This window comes from Pseudorasbora parva, chromosome 4 (genome assembly GCF_024679245.1).
Source record: "Pseudorasbora parva isolate DD20220531a chromosome 4, ASM2467924v1, whole genome shotgun sequence".
In the NCBI taxonomy this organism is placed as follows: Eukaryota; Metazoa; Chordata; class Actinopteri; order Cypriniformes; family Gobionidae; genus Pseudorasbora; species Pseudorasbora parva.
In genome coordinates this window covers 33159037-33175929 of record NC_090175.1, presented here as the reverse complement: position 1 = coordinate 33175929, position 16893 = coordinate 33159037, and the positions used below count along the sequence as shown (strand labels likewise).

Below are 16893 nucleotides of genomic sequence, written 5' to 3'. Positions count from 1 at the left end.
CGTAGTGTAGGGAAAAGATTTGCTCTTTTTAATTTTTTAACTTTAAAGAAGACAGGTGTAATCTTTTTACAGGAAACTCACACTGATAAATATAACCAGACAGAATGGCTTAGTGAGTTGAAAGGGCAGGTTTTTCTCAGCCATGGGTCAAATGTCAGTGCTGGTGTTGCTATTCTGATATCTTCTAAACTCCAAGGACAGGATTTCAGTATGATAGATATTATACCTGGTAGAATGCAGCAAGTAGATATTTTTTTGCAAGGTTTATCTTTTTCATTCATTAATGTTTACGCCCCTAACGTTGGATCTGACATAACTGAATGCTTTAGAAAATTACAAGAAGTGATTAATGGAATTCCCCAAGAAAGAGTAATTGTTGTAGCCGGAGATTTTAATTGCACTATTGATCATACAGTTGATCGGAATCACGATGAGCCTCACCTAAAATCATCAGAAGCACTTAGAAATTTTTGTATCTTGAAAATATCATGCACCTGTTAATGTGTGGAGAGAATCCTTTCCTAAAAGAAAAACAATACACATGGTTGAAGATGAGTTCAAAAATTATATCTGGAGCCAGGTTAGATAGAATCTATGTTCAAAAAACTAAAAGACAGTATTTTCTTAACAGCAATATTAGTCCCACACCCCTATCTGATCATCACTACATATCTGTCACGGTCACAACATTGAATACTCATAATAAATCTTATTGGCACTTTAATAATAGACTGTTAAAAGATCACTCTTTCATGCACTCTTTTACTCTTTTCTAGAGAGCTTTGAGAGAGAGAAGCTCACAGTTTAAATCCTTAAACCAATGGTGGGACATTGGAAAAATCCAGATGAAGTCTTTCTGCCAACAGTATACACAAAAAAATACGAATGAAACTAAAAAGAAGATAAAACTTTTGGAAGAAGACATTTTAAAGTTAAGTAGCTCCATAAGTGAAGAAGATGGGAAAAGTGAAGATCTATTTTAAAATTTATTTTAAAAAATCTGTATGAAGAAAGAGACCAAGGAGCAATAGTTCGAGCAAGAATCGCTCAACTTCACAACATGGACACTTCCTCAAAATTATTTTTTACCTCGGAAAAGAAAGTTCGAGAGAGAAAAGCAATCGATCATCTTAAACCACCCGATGGGAGAGAGACGTCAGATAAAGAGGAGATTATCTTACAAGCTGTCACAACGTGTTTGGGTGTAGGTTCATGTTTCATGTTTTAAGGTTTCATGTTCACTGTCATGTTTTACATTTACATTTACATTTATGCATTTAGCAGACGCTTTTATCCAAAGCGACTTACAACTCAGGAGAACAGGAAGCGATCCGTCAAGAAGAGGCAACGAAACACAAAAAGTGCCCTAAATACTAAGATTTGTACACTGCTTAGAGTAGCAAAGAGCAGAAAAGGAAAGAAGAAAGGAGAAATAGAGGGGGATTTTTTTTTTTTTTAATGTAAGATTAAGTGCTCATGGAAGAGATGAGTTTTTACCTGTCTTTTGAATGAAGTGAGTGATTCTGTTGTGCGTATGGAGGACGGAAGGTCGTTCCACCAACCCGGAACAATGAAATAAAAAGTTCGAGAGAGGGATTTCATGCCTCTCTGTGATGGTACCACAAGCCTTCGCTCATTAGCTGAGCGAAGGCTTCTGGTTGGTGTGTAGACGCGTAGGAGTGAGTCGAAGTATGCGGGTGCTGCGCTTGTGGAAGATCCATAAGCAAGAGTCAGGGCTTTGAATTTGATCCGGGCAGCGAGTGGTAGCCAATGCAGAGAGATGAATAGAGGTGTGACATGAGCCCTTTTGGGCTCATTGAATACAAGACGTGCTGCAGCGTTCTGGATCATTTGCAACGGTTTGATTGCACAAGATGGAAGTCCAGCCAGAAGCGCGTTGCAATAGTCAAGTCTAGAAATGACCAGGGCTTGGACAAGAAGCTGTGTTGCATGCTCCGTAAGGAACGGTCTGATTTTCCTGATATTGTGCAATGCAAACCTGCATGACCGAGCCGTCTTCGAGATGTGGTCTTTGAAGGACAGCTGGTCATCAAAGATTACTCCAAGATTTCTGACCGACCCCGAAGGAGTAATCAGAGATGAACCTAGCTGGATGGTAAAATCGTGTTGTATGGTGGGGTTAGCAGGGAAAACAAGCAGCTCAGTCTTTGCTTGAGCTGCAGGTGATGTTTTTTCATCCATGCCGAGATGTCCGCCAGACAGTTTGAGATTCGTGCAGCTACTGTGGGATCATCTGGTTGAAATGAGAGGTAGAGCTGTGTGTCATCAGCATAGCAATGATAAGAGAGACCATGTGCCTGAATGATGGGTCCCAGTGATGTAGTGTAAATGGAGAAGAGGAGAGGTCCAAGCACTGAGCCCTGAGGAACCCCCGTGGTCAGTTGATGTGTTTTGGATACCTCTCCTCTCCAGGCAACCTTAAAAGACCTACCTGTGAGATAGGACTCAAACCAGTGGAGTGGAGTCCCTGTGATGCCCAGTGATGAGAGGGTGGACAGAAGAATCTGATGATTCACAGTGTCAAAGGCAGCAGACAGATCAAGGAGGATGAGGACTGATGATTTGGATGCAGCTTTAGCCAGCCGCAGGGCTTCAGTAACTGACAGTAATGCCGTCTCAGTTGAGTGGCCCTTTTTGAAGCCTGACTGGTTTACGTCCAGTTGATTAGTCTGTGGGAGGAAAGATGAGACCTGGTTGAAAACAACTCTTTCAAGTGTTTTCGCAATGAATGGTAGGAGAGAAACAGGTCTGTAGTTCTCTACAAGTGATGTGTCTAATGTGGGATGTCATGCTTTGTCATGCACTTCTTCTTCTTCTTCTTCGGCTTATTGGCGGTTCGCATTCTTAATAAGAGCATTACCGCCATCTACTGTAGGTAATGAATCAGAGGCATTATATCCCTTCTAGAATAATCCAAACTTATGCTTGTCATGCACTTCCTGGTCTTGTCATGTGATCTTTTGTCATGTGATTCCATGCCCTCATGTGTTCCTGCCTGGTGTTTCTGTGTCTTGTTTTCATTGGTTCATTGGTTAATCATTGTTCACAGGTGCCCCTCGTTTTGTCACTTGCCCTTGTGTATTTAAGCCCTCATGTTTGACATAGTCTTGATCAGTTATTGATGATGTTGAAACCCACTGTTGGTGAGTGTTTTGTAAAGTCTAAGTCAAGTCTAAGTCAAGTCAAGTCTAAGTCAAGTCTAATAAAGTTTTATTTTGTTTTGCCAAGTCTTTTGTTTATGTTTGGATTTGTTAATTAATCAATCAACTTTATTTATATAGCGCTTTTACAATCACGATTGTGTCAAAGCAGCTTCACAGTGTCAAACAGGATAATATTGCGACAAAATTAGATTTGGCTGTACAGTCGTTCTGGAGTAAACAGTGATGTTATCAGCTTATTTTAATTTATCATATAGCGACAATGTTGGCAGATCAGTATTATAGTTTATAGAATTAAATAAGACCTAATTCATATATTTTATTTGTATAATAAGTTGAATAACTTTAATCATATTTTTAGTGTCCCCAACTGAGCAAGCCAAGCCAAAGGCGACAGTGGCAAGGAACCAAAACTCCATCGGGGCATGATGGAGAAAAATAAACCTTGGGAGAAACCAGACTCAGTCGGGGTGCCAGTTCTCCTCTGGCCTATTAACACACCGTGTAAGATTATTATTCTGGCAACCTTACAGGTCGAAAATCATATTAGATCGGATTATCCAAAATTTCAGGGTATCACGGAAGAGACAGATTTATTTAGGATGGGGCGTCAATTACACAAGAGTATGAATACATGAAAGATCGGAATTATTGCGCCGAAGACGGGTTTTGAGCATGTCGTGCCAGTGAGGCAAATTCAGAGGAGACACCATTTGACACGGCTCAGCAGACACTCCAGGATGCGTTGGTCATGTCCAGGCAGGTCCACCATCCGATCCGGACAGGGCCCAGATCCGGGATAAACCTCGGGATAAACAGAGAGACTAACATTAGCGTAGATGTCACTCTTTTTATGATGTAACGAGTACATCAGGTGTTATGGGAAGTGTTCCCGGTTCCGGCTGACCTAGTTAATGCAGCCTAACAATCAGTCAATTGAACTGCACTTGGGTTCTAAACCTCGCCTCTTCAGTGGACACCGTGTTACAGAATAACTGACCGCCAGCAATGGACCCAGCAGTTGCCCTCCTACGCCTTCGTCAAGGCAGTCAATGCATAGAGGAGTATGTGGAGAAGTTTCTGGAGCTTTCTCACCGTTTGGACTTTAATGATGTGGTTTTTAAGGACATTTTTTGTAATGGCTTAACTGAACCACTTCGTTCAAAGATGCCTGGGGAAAGAACAACTTGTTCCCTGGCACAATATCTAGACTGTGCGTTATTGTTATGTGGCTCATCATTTACTGTGGGGACTGTGGAGGAAGAGCCCCCTAGTCCCACAGCAGTCCATGCTCCAGCTCCAGCCCAAGTCCATGCTCCAGCCCAAGTCCATGCTCCAGCCCAAGTCCATGCTCCAGCCCACGTCCTGGCTCCAGCCCTTGGGCCCGCTCCGGCTCCAGCCCACGTCCAGGCTCCAGCCCATGAGCCCGCTCCGGCTCCAGCCCCAGTCCAGGCTCCAGCCCATGAGCCCGCTCCGGCTCCAGCCCCAGTCCAGGCTCCAGCCCATGAGCCCGCTCCGGCTCCAGCCCACGTCCTGGCTCCAGCCCTTGAGCCCGCTCCGGCTCCAGCCCTTGAGCCCGCTCCGGCTCCAGCCCCAGTCCAGGCTCCAGCCCATGAGCCCGCTCCGGCTCCAGCTCTAGTCCAGGCTCCAGCCCATGAGCCCGCTCCGGCTCCAGCCCACGTCCTGGCTCCAGCCCTTGAGCCCGCTCCGGCTCCAGCTCCAGTCCAGGCTCCAGCCCATGAGCCCGCTCTGGCTCCAGTCCACGTCCTGGCTCCAGCCCATGAACCCGCTCCGGCTCCAGCCCACGTCCTGGCTCCAGCCCATGAGCCCGCTCCGGCTCCAGCCCACGTCCTGGCTCCAGCCCATGAGCCCGCTCCGGCTCCAGCCCACGTCCTGGCTCCAGCCCATGAGCCCGCTCCGGCTCCAGCCCCATTCCAGGCTCCAGCCCATGAGCCCGCTCCGGCTCCAGCCCACGTCCTGGCTCCAGCCCTTGTCCAGGCTCCAGCCCACAAGCCCGTAGCTTCCCCCAAGAAAATTTTTTTTTGGGGGGGGGCAAGGGGCCCCTTGATCTGCCTCTACCGCCATGGCCCTTTGAACTGCCTCTACCACCATGGCCCCTTGAACTGCCTGAACCGCCGTGGCCCCTTGAACTGCCTGAACCGCCATGGCCCCTTGAACTGCCTCTACCGCCATGGCCCCTTGAACTGTCTCTACCGCCATGTCTGTCCACGCCCGAGGGTCCAAGCCTGTCCACGCCCGAGGGTCCAAGCCTGTCCACGCCCGAGGGTCCAAGCCTGTCCACGCCCGAGGGTCCGCCCTCGCCTCACGGTCCGGGTCCGCCCTCGCCTCACGGTCCCGGTCCGGTGCCTTGGCACGGGCCTGGCCCACCATCCCTCCCCCAAGTCCGCCCCCCAAGACTTTGTTGATTGCTTTGTTTATGTATGGGCGTCAGGGGACGCCCATAGAGGGGGGGATCTGTCACAAGGTGTTTGGGTGTAGGTTCATGTTTCATGTTCACTGTCATGTTTTGTCATGCACTTCCTGGTCTTGTCATGTGATCTTTTGTCATGTGATTCCATGCCCTCATGTGTTCCTGCCTCGTGTTCCTGTGTCTTGTTTTCATTGGTTAATCATTGTTCACAGGTGCCCCTCGTTTTGTCACTTGCCCTTGTGTATTTAAGCCCTCATGTTTGACATAGTCTTGGTCAGTTATTGATGATGTTGTAACCCACTGTTGGTGAGTGTTTTGTAAAGTCTAAGTCAAGTCTAATAAAGTTTTATTTTGTTTTGCCAAGTCTTTTGTTTATGTTTGGATTTTTGTTAATTAAACTGCACTTCTGTTCTAAACCTCGCCTCTTCAGTGGACACCGTGTTACACAAGCCTTGTCATTCTACAAAAAACTTTACAAGGGTATTAGTTATTAATAATTTGGCTGCTTCGATGTTGTGGCATCGTCTGTCCGTTTTAGACCCTCCAACAGACCTTTTACAACTACTCCAGAAACACTTTGTGGATTTCTTCTGGGGAGGATATCACTGGCTGAATTTAGGAATCTTGTGTTTGCCAGTATTTGAGGGAGGTTTATTCATTTTGCCAGTATTTGACAGTTTATTCAAAATGCCAGTCTATTATTCAATAATAGACTGTTAAAAGATCACTCATGCACTCTTTTACTCTTTTCTAGAGAGCTTTGAGAGAGAGAAGCTCACAGTTTAAATCCTTAAACCAATGGTGGAACATTGGAAAAATCCAGATGAAGTCTTTCTGCCAACAGTATACACAAAAAAATACGAATGAAACTAAAAAGAAGATAAAACTTTTGGAAGAAGACATTTTAAAGTTAAGTAGCTCCATAAGTGAAGAAGATGGGCAAAGTGAAGATCTATTTTAAAATTTATTTTAAAAAATCTGTATGAAGAAAGAGACCAAGGAGCAATAGTTCGAGCAAGAATCGCTCAACTTCACAACATGGACACTTCCTCAAAATTATTTTTTACCTCGGAAAAGAAAGTTCGAGAGATAAAAGCAATCGATCATCTTAAACTACCCGATGGGAGAGAGACGTACATATTCTTAATGATGTCCCTAAATTAAATGACGACAACAAGAAAGAACTGGAACATTCACTGTCATTTGAAGAACTAAGTACAGCTTGGGAACAACAGTCTTCTGGACGATCCCCAGGGTTGGACGGTCTGACATCTGAATTTTACAGAGTTTTTTGGTCACTTATTGGACCTGGTTTACATTCTGTTTTTACTGAAAGTGAAAAACTGAAAGTTTTACCTCTGAGTTGCAGAAGAGCCGTAATAACTCTATTACCTAAAAAAGGTGACTTAAGGTCCTTAAAAAACTGGCGCCCCATCTCAATTTTAAACACAGACTACAAGATACTTTCAAAAGAATTAAACGAATCAGATGAAAGAATGCTTGGCTTCCATAGTCCATGAAGATCAATCATACTGTGTTCCAAAACGCTCCATCGTTGAAAACTTGTCTCTGGTGCGTGATCTACTACAGTTAACTGACATATACAAGCTTGATGTTGGACTTCTGTCACTTGACCAGGAGAAGGCTTTTGACAGAGTCGACCATCACTACCTCTTTAAAACTCTGACTGCCTTTGGGTTTGGAGAGAAATTTATTTTACAAATCCAGCTACTATACACTGATGTATACAGTATGTTGAAGATTAATGGAGTTTTAACAAGAACTTTTCCAGTGTGCAGAGGTGTTCGACAAGGCTGCAGCCTTTCTGGACTTTTATACACCTTGTCCATAGAGCCCTTGCTGAGACTTTTGAGGAAAAATCTACATGGAATTTCAGTTCTTAATCCCGATATCTCAGAAGTAACTAACGTAAGCCTTACAGCTTACGCGGATGACATCACCGTGATAATACGATCTGAAGACAATATTGAACACTTGAAAATGAGTCTTGACCTGTATCAGAAAGCATCTTCAGCACAGGTGAACTGGAATAAAACCAATGCACTACTTCTGGGCCATTGGCAAGAAGAAAGTCCACCTCATCTTCCTCAAATGTGCCAGCGGAAAACAGATGGGTTTAAAATACTTGGAGTCTTCTTTGGTACTGATCAATACATGAAAAAGAACTGGGATGGAATAGCAGAAAAAGTGTTGGGGAAACTTCAGAAATGGAAGTGGATTCAACCTCAGCTGTCCTATAGAGGAAGGGTATTAGTTATTAATAATTTGGCTGCTTCGATGTTGTGGCATCATCTGTCCGTTTAAGACCCTCCAACAGACCTTTTACAACTACTCCAGAAACACTTTGTGGATTTCTTCTGGGGAGGATATCACTGGCTGAATTTAGGAATCTTGTGTTTGCCAGTATTTGAGGGAGGTTTATTCATTTTGCCAGTATTTGAGGGAGCCTTATTCATCTAGTCTCAAAAGTGAAGGCAATGAGATTCATCTAGGGAGCCTTATTCATCTAGTCTCAAAAGTGAAGGCAATGAGATTACAGACAGTTCAAAGACTGCTCTATGATCGAAACCCTCAGCCATGGATAATGTTCAGTTTAGCCATTTTACGGAACTCTGGTGGAAGAGGACTTGACAGACAATTATTTCTGATGTCAAATGAAATGTTTAAAAATGGCTCTTTTACTAGTTTCTATAAGAATATCTTAAGTGTCTGGAATCAATTTAAAACTGACAGAGAAGAGCATTTTGTCCTTGACAAACCACTTTTTTATAATTCATGGTTTCACCAAAAAGTTATATCAGATACCGAAATTAAGCATTTTGTTTCAGCAGGTATTTCAAAAGTAGAAGATTTAATTGATTTAGAGGAAAGAAAATGGAATTCAGTACAAGAAATTTGTAGACAAGTTGGGGGATATATGGGAGAATTGTTGGAAATATGTTAAACAAGCTGAAAGAATCCTTTCCAGTGTTACTGAGACAGTTTATTGAGAGGTTTCTGTCTACTGGGTTAAAGCAATGCCTCTTTCCTGAGATGTTTATTACTCCACATAGTTATCAAGATAGTTATCAAGAAGTAGTTATCAAGAAGACCACTCCTTTCATTTCGAGAGCTAGAACACAAATCATTATTAGAAATAAATAAAAGACAATTATTTATTGTATGTGTTAAAATTACATTTTCTAAACAATTAATAGAGAAGAAAGATACAAAATGGAGAAGTTTCTTATCTGTATCCCAAGAACAGTCACCTTCTTGGCGGTTGTTTTATAAAAGTCCTTTACCTAAGCGCTCAGGAGACCTTCAGTGGCGTATTTAGAGTAATAATTGGAGGAGATTTTAACCTGGCCCCTGATCTTTGGCTAGACCGCCTACCAACAAAGAGACACTGCCACACGTTTGATGAAACAATAGTTGAAATGATCACAAAGGCCAATCTAATAGATTACTGGAGAATGAAAAACCAGACCAGAAAACAATTTACCTGGTTTAACTCATCTAATAATGGCCAGTGCTCAAGGTTGGATTATTGGCTAATATCCGTTAATCTAGTTAATGAGGTCAATAAATGTGAAATCTCAGCATCACCCCTTACTGATCATTGTGTAATATTTTTGACTCTTTCGCCAGGTAGAGAGAACAAAATAAACTCTATATGGAAATTTAACAATACTCTCTTGGAAGATACTGAATTTTGTAAAACAGTTAAACAACTGATTAGAGAAGTAAACTAATTGGAAATGTGTTCTCTGAGTAAATGGGAATGGTTCAAATTCAAAGTTAGACAGATAGCTATTAATACAAGTAAACAAGCATTAACACTTAAAATGATAAGACAAAGGGACATTATTAGTCACATTAATATGCTATGCTGTAAAGATGATTTGACAGTGGAAGAGCAGACTGAATTAAAAAATCTACAGTCCCATCTTGATAATATCTGGAAAAGGCCAAGGGTGCATTTATCCGTTCAAGGGCTCGCTAGATTGAAGAAGGGGAAAAAAAATCTTCCTATTTTTTTAGTCTGGAAAAACAAAGACAAACGAAGAAAAAAATTTGAAAGTTAAAAACCAATCATATTATTGTTGAAAATCAAGAAGTGGTAAACGAAAAAATCAAAGATTTCTACTGTAATTTGTATAAATCACTTTTTTCTAAAAAAGATTGCAATTTCTTCTTAAATAAGATTCAGGGGTTTAAAAAGACACTAGATGATAACTTTTAACAACTAATGGAAGATGAGCTAAGAATTGAGGAACTAGACTTGGCTGTTCGACAGATGTCTAGGGGGAAATCGTCTCGGTTACGTATGTAACCCTCGTTCCCTGAAGGAGGGAACGGAGACGTACGTCAGAACTGAACCGACGAATTGGGATCTGCCCTCAGAGACCTATCCACTTCGAGTGTAAAAAACGAGCCAATCGGTGATTGGCATGTGATCCACACATTCCACGCTCCGCCCCGCAGCGCGGGTATAAATAGGAAGTGGAATGGTAGATCAAATGCTTTTTTCAACTGAGGAGCCGAATACGTGACTGGGCTCCTAGCTGAAGCACAGCTCCTGGCGACGGGACGTACGTCTCCGTTCCCTCCTTCAGGGAACGAGGGTTACATACGTAACCGAGACGTTCCCTTTCAGTCGGTCACGTTCGACGTACGTCAGAACTGAACCGACGAATTGGGATCCCTTTGGAAAACGCCAGGATGCTGGCCCTTCCAGCGTCCTGCTTGAGCGCACTGGACCGTCTAGTATGGTACGGAAGTCAGGGCTCCAAGCAGGGAGGTCAGTCACTGCTGTTTCTGCAAGACCCACTTAGAGTGACCATAGACCGCTGGGAAGCGTGCCCTCTCGGAAGAGGTACGCTGCGGGGCCACGTCCTTCAGGGAAGGAGTGGTGGCGGAATACACATAAGGACTAACCTGGCAGGGTAGTGCAACATATGGCAGTCTCTGGGGTGGTTCCAACCTAATTGAAGGGGGGAAAGAACACGCCCAGAGACGACAGAGCGGGCTCTGTCGAGGGAAAGACACGGAGCTAGCCCGAAGGGTAGCCGATACCGTGGATGAATACACATATGGGGTTGCCGTGAGGGAACCGCTACATATGGAACCCAGCCTACAACCATGTTCCACAAGCATACGGGTGCAGGCCTAGCGTCAGACGGTCCGCAACATCTGACACCGCATGGGGTGACGGAGGAGCTCGACAGGGTTAGCCGGTTTCCCAGGGAACACAACTGGAGACAAATAAACGCATGTATCCGGCCCAGAGGGCGGGAGTGGCGTTGCAAGCCGACACTTAGAACGGGCACTTAGCGCTCCTGGCCACCAGGGGCGAGGATGCGGGAAGATACCGGCTCTACACGTAAGCTATAAAACCTAGCAAACGTGTTAGGTGTCGCCCAGCCCGCAGCTCTACAAATGTCTGTCAGCGAGGCGCCTTGAGCCAGCGCCCAGGAAGAAGCAACACTCCGAGTGGAGTGTGCTCTTACACCGAACGGGCAAGGCACGTCTTGGGACTGGTAAGCCAAGACTATAGCATCCACTATCCAGTGGGCTAACCTCTGCTTGGAGACAGCCTTTCCCTTCTGCTGGCCTCCGTAACAGACGAAGAGTTGCTCTGAGGTCCGAAAGCTTTGGGTCCGGTCAATGTAAGCGCGAAGAGCGCAGACCGGAAACAACAAAGCCAGGGCTGGGTCTGCCTCCTCCGAAGGCAGCGCTTGCAGGTTCACCACCTGGTCCCGGAAGGGAGTGGTAGGAACCTTGGGCACGTATCCGGGCCTGGGTCTCAGGACAACGTGAGAGTTACCAGGCCCGAACTCTAGGCACGATTCGCTGACCGAAAGTGCGTGCAGGTCCCCTACCCTCTTGATCGAGGCCAAAGCAGTCAAGAGCACTGTCTTCATTGACAGGATTTTAATCTAAATGGACTCCAACGGCTCGAAGGGAGGGCTCTGAAGTGCTCTGAGCACTAGAGCCAAGTCCCAAGAGGGTATCGAGGATGGACGAGGAGGATTTAGTCTCCTCGCCCCTCTGAGGAACCTGACGATTAGGTCGTGCCTTCCGACGGACTTACCTTCGACTGCGTCGTGATACGCCGCTATTGCGGCGACGTACACTTTGAGGGTGGAGGGAGACAGCCTTCGCTCCAACCCGTCTTGCAGGAAGGAAAGCACAACACCAATCGAACACCTTCGGGGGTCTTCCTGGCGGGAAGAACACCACTCAACGAACAGGTTCCACTTCAGTACATAGAGGCGCCTCGTAGAGGGGGCTCTAGCTGAAGAGATGGTATCTACGACTGCTTGTGGTAGTCCATCTAGAACCTCCGCGTCCCGTCCAGGGACCAGACATGAAGATTCCAGAGGTCTGGACGCGGGTGCCATAGAGTGCCCCGTCCCTGAGAAAGAAGGTCCTTCCTCAGGGGAATGGGCCAAGGAGGGGCTGTCGCGAGGAGAGTTAGTTCTGGAAACCAGGTCCGGTTGGGCCAATACGGCGCAACTAACAAGACCTGCTCCTCGTCCTCCCTGACTTTGCACAGGGTCTGTGCAAGAAGGCTCACTGGGGGAAACGCATACTTGCGTAGGTCCCGGGGCCAGCTGTGCGCCAGTGCATCTGTGCCGAGGGTACCCCCGGTCAGGGAATAGTACCACTGGCAATGGGTCGAGTCCGGAGAGGCAAACAGGTCTACCTGTGCGGCTCCGAACTGGTCCCATATCAGCTGGACCGCCTGGGGGTGGAGTCGCCATTCTCCCGGAGGTGCTGGCTGCCGAGAGAGCTCGTCGGCTGTCTGGTTCAGCGCACCAGGGACATGCATGGCCCGAAGTGACCTCAGATGCTTCTGACTCCACAGGAGCAGGTGGCGGGCGAGTTGGAACATGCGACGGGAGCGTAGACCACCCTGACGGTTGATGTACGCAACGGCCGCCATGCTGTCCGTACGGACCAGTACATGCTTGCCACGTAGCGGCCCCTTGAGGCGGCGCAGTGCCAAGTGTACTGCTAGCAACTCGAGGCAATTGATATGCCAATGCACTTGCGGTTCCGTCCACAGACCCGCAACTGCATGCCCGTTGTACGTGGCCCCCCAACCCGTGGATGAGGCATCCGTGAATAGCACAGCATGCCTGCACACTTGTTCTAGGGGCACCCCGGCCCGGAGAAACGAAGCGTTGGACCACGGACTGAAGGTTTGGCGGCAGTAAGGAGTCACTGGGACCCGGTACTGGCCGCTCTGCCACGCCCACCTCGGGACTCGGCCATGAAGCCAGTGTTGGAGCGGTCTCATATGAAGTAATCCGGGCGGCGTGACCGCGGCTACGGATGCCATATGCCCCAGGAGCCTCTGAAAAAGTTTCAGTGGGACCGCTGTTCTGCCCTTGAACATATTCAAGCAGTTCAACACCGACCTGACTCGCTCCTCCGTGAGGCGCGCAGTCTGGCTGACCGAATCCAGCTCCATACCGAGGTAAGAGATTCTCTGCGTAGGACAGAGCTTGCTCTTCTCTCGGTTGACCCGAAGGCCCAACTGGCTGAGGTGACTGAGCACCATGTCCCTGTGTTCGCACAACTGCTCCCGAGACTGGGCGAGAATGAGCCAGTCGTCGAGATAGTTGAGGATGCGAACGCCGCGTTCTCGGAGTGGAACAATGGCTGCCTCCGCGACCTTCGTAAAGACGCGAGGCGACAGGGACAGCCCGAAGGGCAGGACTTTGTACTGGTATGCCTTCCCCTCGAACGCAAAGCGTAGGAACGGTCTGTGTCGGGGGAGTATAGAGACATGAAAGTACGCGTCCTTCAGGTCGATCGCTGCAAACCAATCCTGGGGACGGATGCATTGAAAAATGCGTTTCTGCGTTAACATCCGGAACGGGAGCTTGTGCAGGGCCCGATTCAGGACGCGCAGGTCCAGGATTGGCCGGAGCCCACCCCCTTTCTTGGGCACGATGAAGTAAGGGCTGTAGAACCCTGTCTTCATCTCGGCTGGAGGAACCGGCTCGATCGCGTCCTTCGCCAGTAGGACCTCGATCTCTGACCGCAAGAATTGAGCATCGCTGCTTCGCACTGAGGTGAAGAGGATGCCCTTGTACTTGGGTGGCCGGCGCACGAACTGAATCGCGTAGCCGAGTCTGATGGTACGGATAAGCCAACGGGACGGTCGAGGGAGCTGTAGCCACGCTCCCAGGGACCGTACCAGCGGGACCAACGGCACCACAGACATGCCCGGGGTGGGGCAGCGCATCGGAGAGCTCTGGCTCGACTCGGGAGGCCCGGAGGCGGCCCGGAGTGTCGCGCGAGCTCTCCTGGTGCGGGCAGGGAGCGGGTGAGAAGGCCCGGAGGCGTCCTCGGAGCCCGCTCGACTGCTCGCTGCCCGGAGGCAGAGAGGTGGGATGCTCAGACCCGACTCGGGAGGCCAGTGGGCGGCCCGGAGTGTTGTCTGAGCTTTCCCGGGAGAGGCAGAGAGTGGGTGAGAAGGCCCGGAGGCGTCCTCGGAGCCCACTCTGCTGCCCCCTGGCGAGGGGAGGGGAGGGAGGGAGAGACAAAGCCCGGAGGCGTCGTGAACTGCCACCCTGACCCTCTTGGGGCCCAGGGGGATAGGAAACTGCTCTTTTTGTGAGTATGTGGGTACCGCCGAGCTCCGGAGAGCTGGCGGCAGATGTTTCGGACCAGTCGGGACCCCCCGGTCCTCCTCCGGGGGGTGTGGGAGGGATGCGGACATCATCTCCCGAAGAGCAGCTCCTGTCCTCCCTGGGCTGCCTGTCTCAGGGCCGCTTCCCCTTGCGCTTGCCGGCAGGCTTAGCGGTCTGGACAGGTTGGGCGCCACCCTTGCGCCCGGCACCCTGCTTGGCCTGTGGAGGCTGCTGCTTTGGCTTGGCAGGGGCGGAGGCGGAGGCGGACGCTGGGGGACGCCCTCGGCGTAATCCGAGCGGCGTGACCGCGGCTACGGATGCCATATGCCCCAGGAGCCTCTGAAAAAGTTTCAGTGGGACCGCTGTTCTGCCCTTGAACATATTCAAGCAGTTCAACACCGACCTGACTCGCTCCTCCGTGAGGCGCGCAGTCTGGCTGACCGAATCCAGCTCCATACCGAGGTAAGAGATTCTCTGCGTAGGACAGAGCTTGCTCTTCTCTCGGTTGACCCGAAGGCCCAACTGGCTGAGGTGACTGAGCACCATGTCCCTGTGTTCGCACAACTGCTCCCGAGACTGGGCGAGAATGAGCCAGTCGTCGAGATAGTTGAGGATGCGAACGCCGCGTTCTCGGAGTGGAACAATGGCTGCCTCCGCGACCTTCGTAAAGACGCGAGGCGACAGGGACAGCCCGAAGGGCAGGACTTTGTACTGGTATGCCTTCCCCTCGAACGCAAAGCGTAGGAACGGTCTGTGTCGGGGGAGTATAGAGACATGAAAGTACGCGTCCTTCAGGTCGATCGCTGCAAACCAATCCTGGGGACGGATGCATTGAAAAATGCGTTTCTGCGTTAACATCCGGAACGGGAGCTTGTGCAGGGCCCGATTCAGGACGCGCAGGTCCAGGATTGGCCGGAGCCCACCCCCTTTCTTGGGCACGATGAAGTAAGGGCTGTAGAACCCTGTCTTCATCTCGGCTGGAGGAACCGGCTCGATCGCGTCCTTCGCCAGTAGGACCTCGATCTCTGACCGCAAGAATTGAGCATCGCTGCTTCGCACTGAGGTGAAGAGGATGCCCTTGTACTTGGGTGGCCGGCGCGCGAACTGAATCGCGTAGCCGAGTCTGATGGTACGGATGAGCCAACGGGACGGTCGAGGGAGCTGTAGCCACGCTCCCAGGGACCGTACCAGCGGGACCAACGGCACCACAGACATGCCCGGGGTGGGGCAGCGCATCGGAGAGCTCTGGCTCGACTCGGGAGGCCCGGAGGCGGCCCGGAGTGTCGCGCGAGCTCTCCTGGTGCGGGCAGGGAGCGGGTGAGAAGGCCCGGAGGCGTCCTCGGAGCCCGCTCGACTGCTCGCTGCCCGGAGGCAGAGAGGTGGGATGCTCAGACCCGACTCGGGAGGCCAGTGGGCGGCCCGGAGTGTTGTCTGAGCTTTCCCGGGAGAGGCAGAGAGTGGGTGAGAAGGCCCGGAGGCGTCCTCGGAGCCCACTCTGCTGCCCCCTGGCGAGGGGAGGGGAGGGAGGGAGAGACAAAGCCCGGAGGCGTCGTGAACTGCCACCCTGACCCTCTTGGGGCCCAGGGGGATAGGAAACTGCTCTTTTTGTGAGTATGTGGGTACCGCCGAGCTCCGGAGAGCTGGCGGCAGATGTTTCGGACCAGTCGGGACCCCCCGGTCCTCCTCCGGGGGGTGTGGGAGGGATGCGGACATCATCTCCCGAAGAGCAGCTCCTGTCCTCCCTGGGCTGCCTGTCTCAGGGCCGCTTCCCCTTGCGCTTGCCGGCAGGCTTAGCGGTCTGGACAGGTTGGGCGCCACCCTTGCGCCCGGCACCCTGCTTGGCCTGTGGAGGCTGCTGCTTTGGCTTGGCAGGAGCGGAGGCGGAGGCGGACGCTGGGGGACGCCCTCGGCGACGAGCAGGCGGGGGAGCTGCGGCCGGCGACTGGGTGGAGGCAGCAGCAGGTCGCCGGGGCAGGATGTTCCTGATAGCCTCCGTCTGCTTCTGGGCCACCGAGAACTGCTGGGCAAAGTCCTCGATGGCGTCGCCGAAGAGGCCGGCCTGACAGATAGGGGCGTTCAGGAAGCGGACCTTGTCCGCTTCACGCATATCTGCCAGGTTCAGCCACAGGTGGCGTTCCTGGACCACCAGAGTGGACATCGCCCGACCCAGGGAGCGTGCAGTGACTTTCGTCGCTCGTAGAGCGAGGTCCGTCGCCGCACGCAGTTCCTGCATAACGCCCTGGTCGGAACTTCCCTCGTGCAGTTCCATGAGCGCTTTGGCCTGGTAGACCTGCAGGAGCGCCATGGCATGCAAAGCCGATGCGGCTTCTCCACAGGCTGTGTAAGCCTTGCCGGTCAGCCCGGACGAGAACTTACACGCCTGGGAGGGGAGACGCGGGGCACCACGCCAGTCCGCAGCGGTCTTGGGACACAGGTGCATCGCCACTGACCGCTCGACCGGGGGGATTCCCACGTAACCCTTCACCGCACCGCCATCGAGGGAGGTGAGGACGGAGGAGTCCGTCGATCGCGAGCGAGCGCTATACGGCGCTGCCCACGACTTCGAGATCTCCTGATGCACTTCCGGGAAGAAAGGCACCGGGGCGGGGCGCTGAGAACCAGCACGGGC

At 50.2% G+C, this 16893-nt stretch overlaps 1 protein-coding gene across 1 annotated transcript; it reads right to left on the bottom strand.

The window, feature by feature from the left end:
* Window positions 1–8973: 8973 nt before the first annotated feature.
* LOC137073793 (proline-rich protein 36-like) lies at window positions 8974–15980 on the bottom strand. Its single transcript, XM_067442498.1, has 4 exons — window positions 15453–15980; window positions 13829–14533; window positions 11711–11840; window positions 8974–9005 (listed from the first exon to the last, which is right to left on the bottom strand). Exons 1-4 carry the CDS (start codon window positions 15978–15980, stop codon window positions 8974–8976), a joined length of 1395 nt encoding a protein of 464 aa, XP_067298599.1.
* Window positions 15981–16893: the final 913 nt, after the last annotated feature.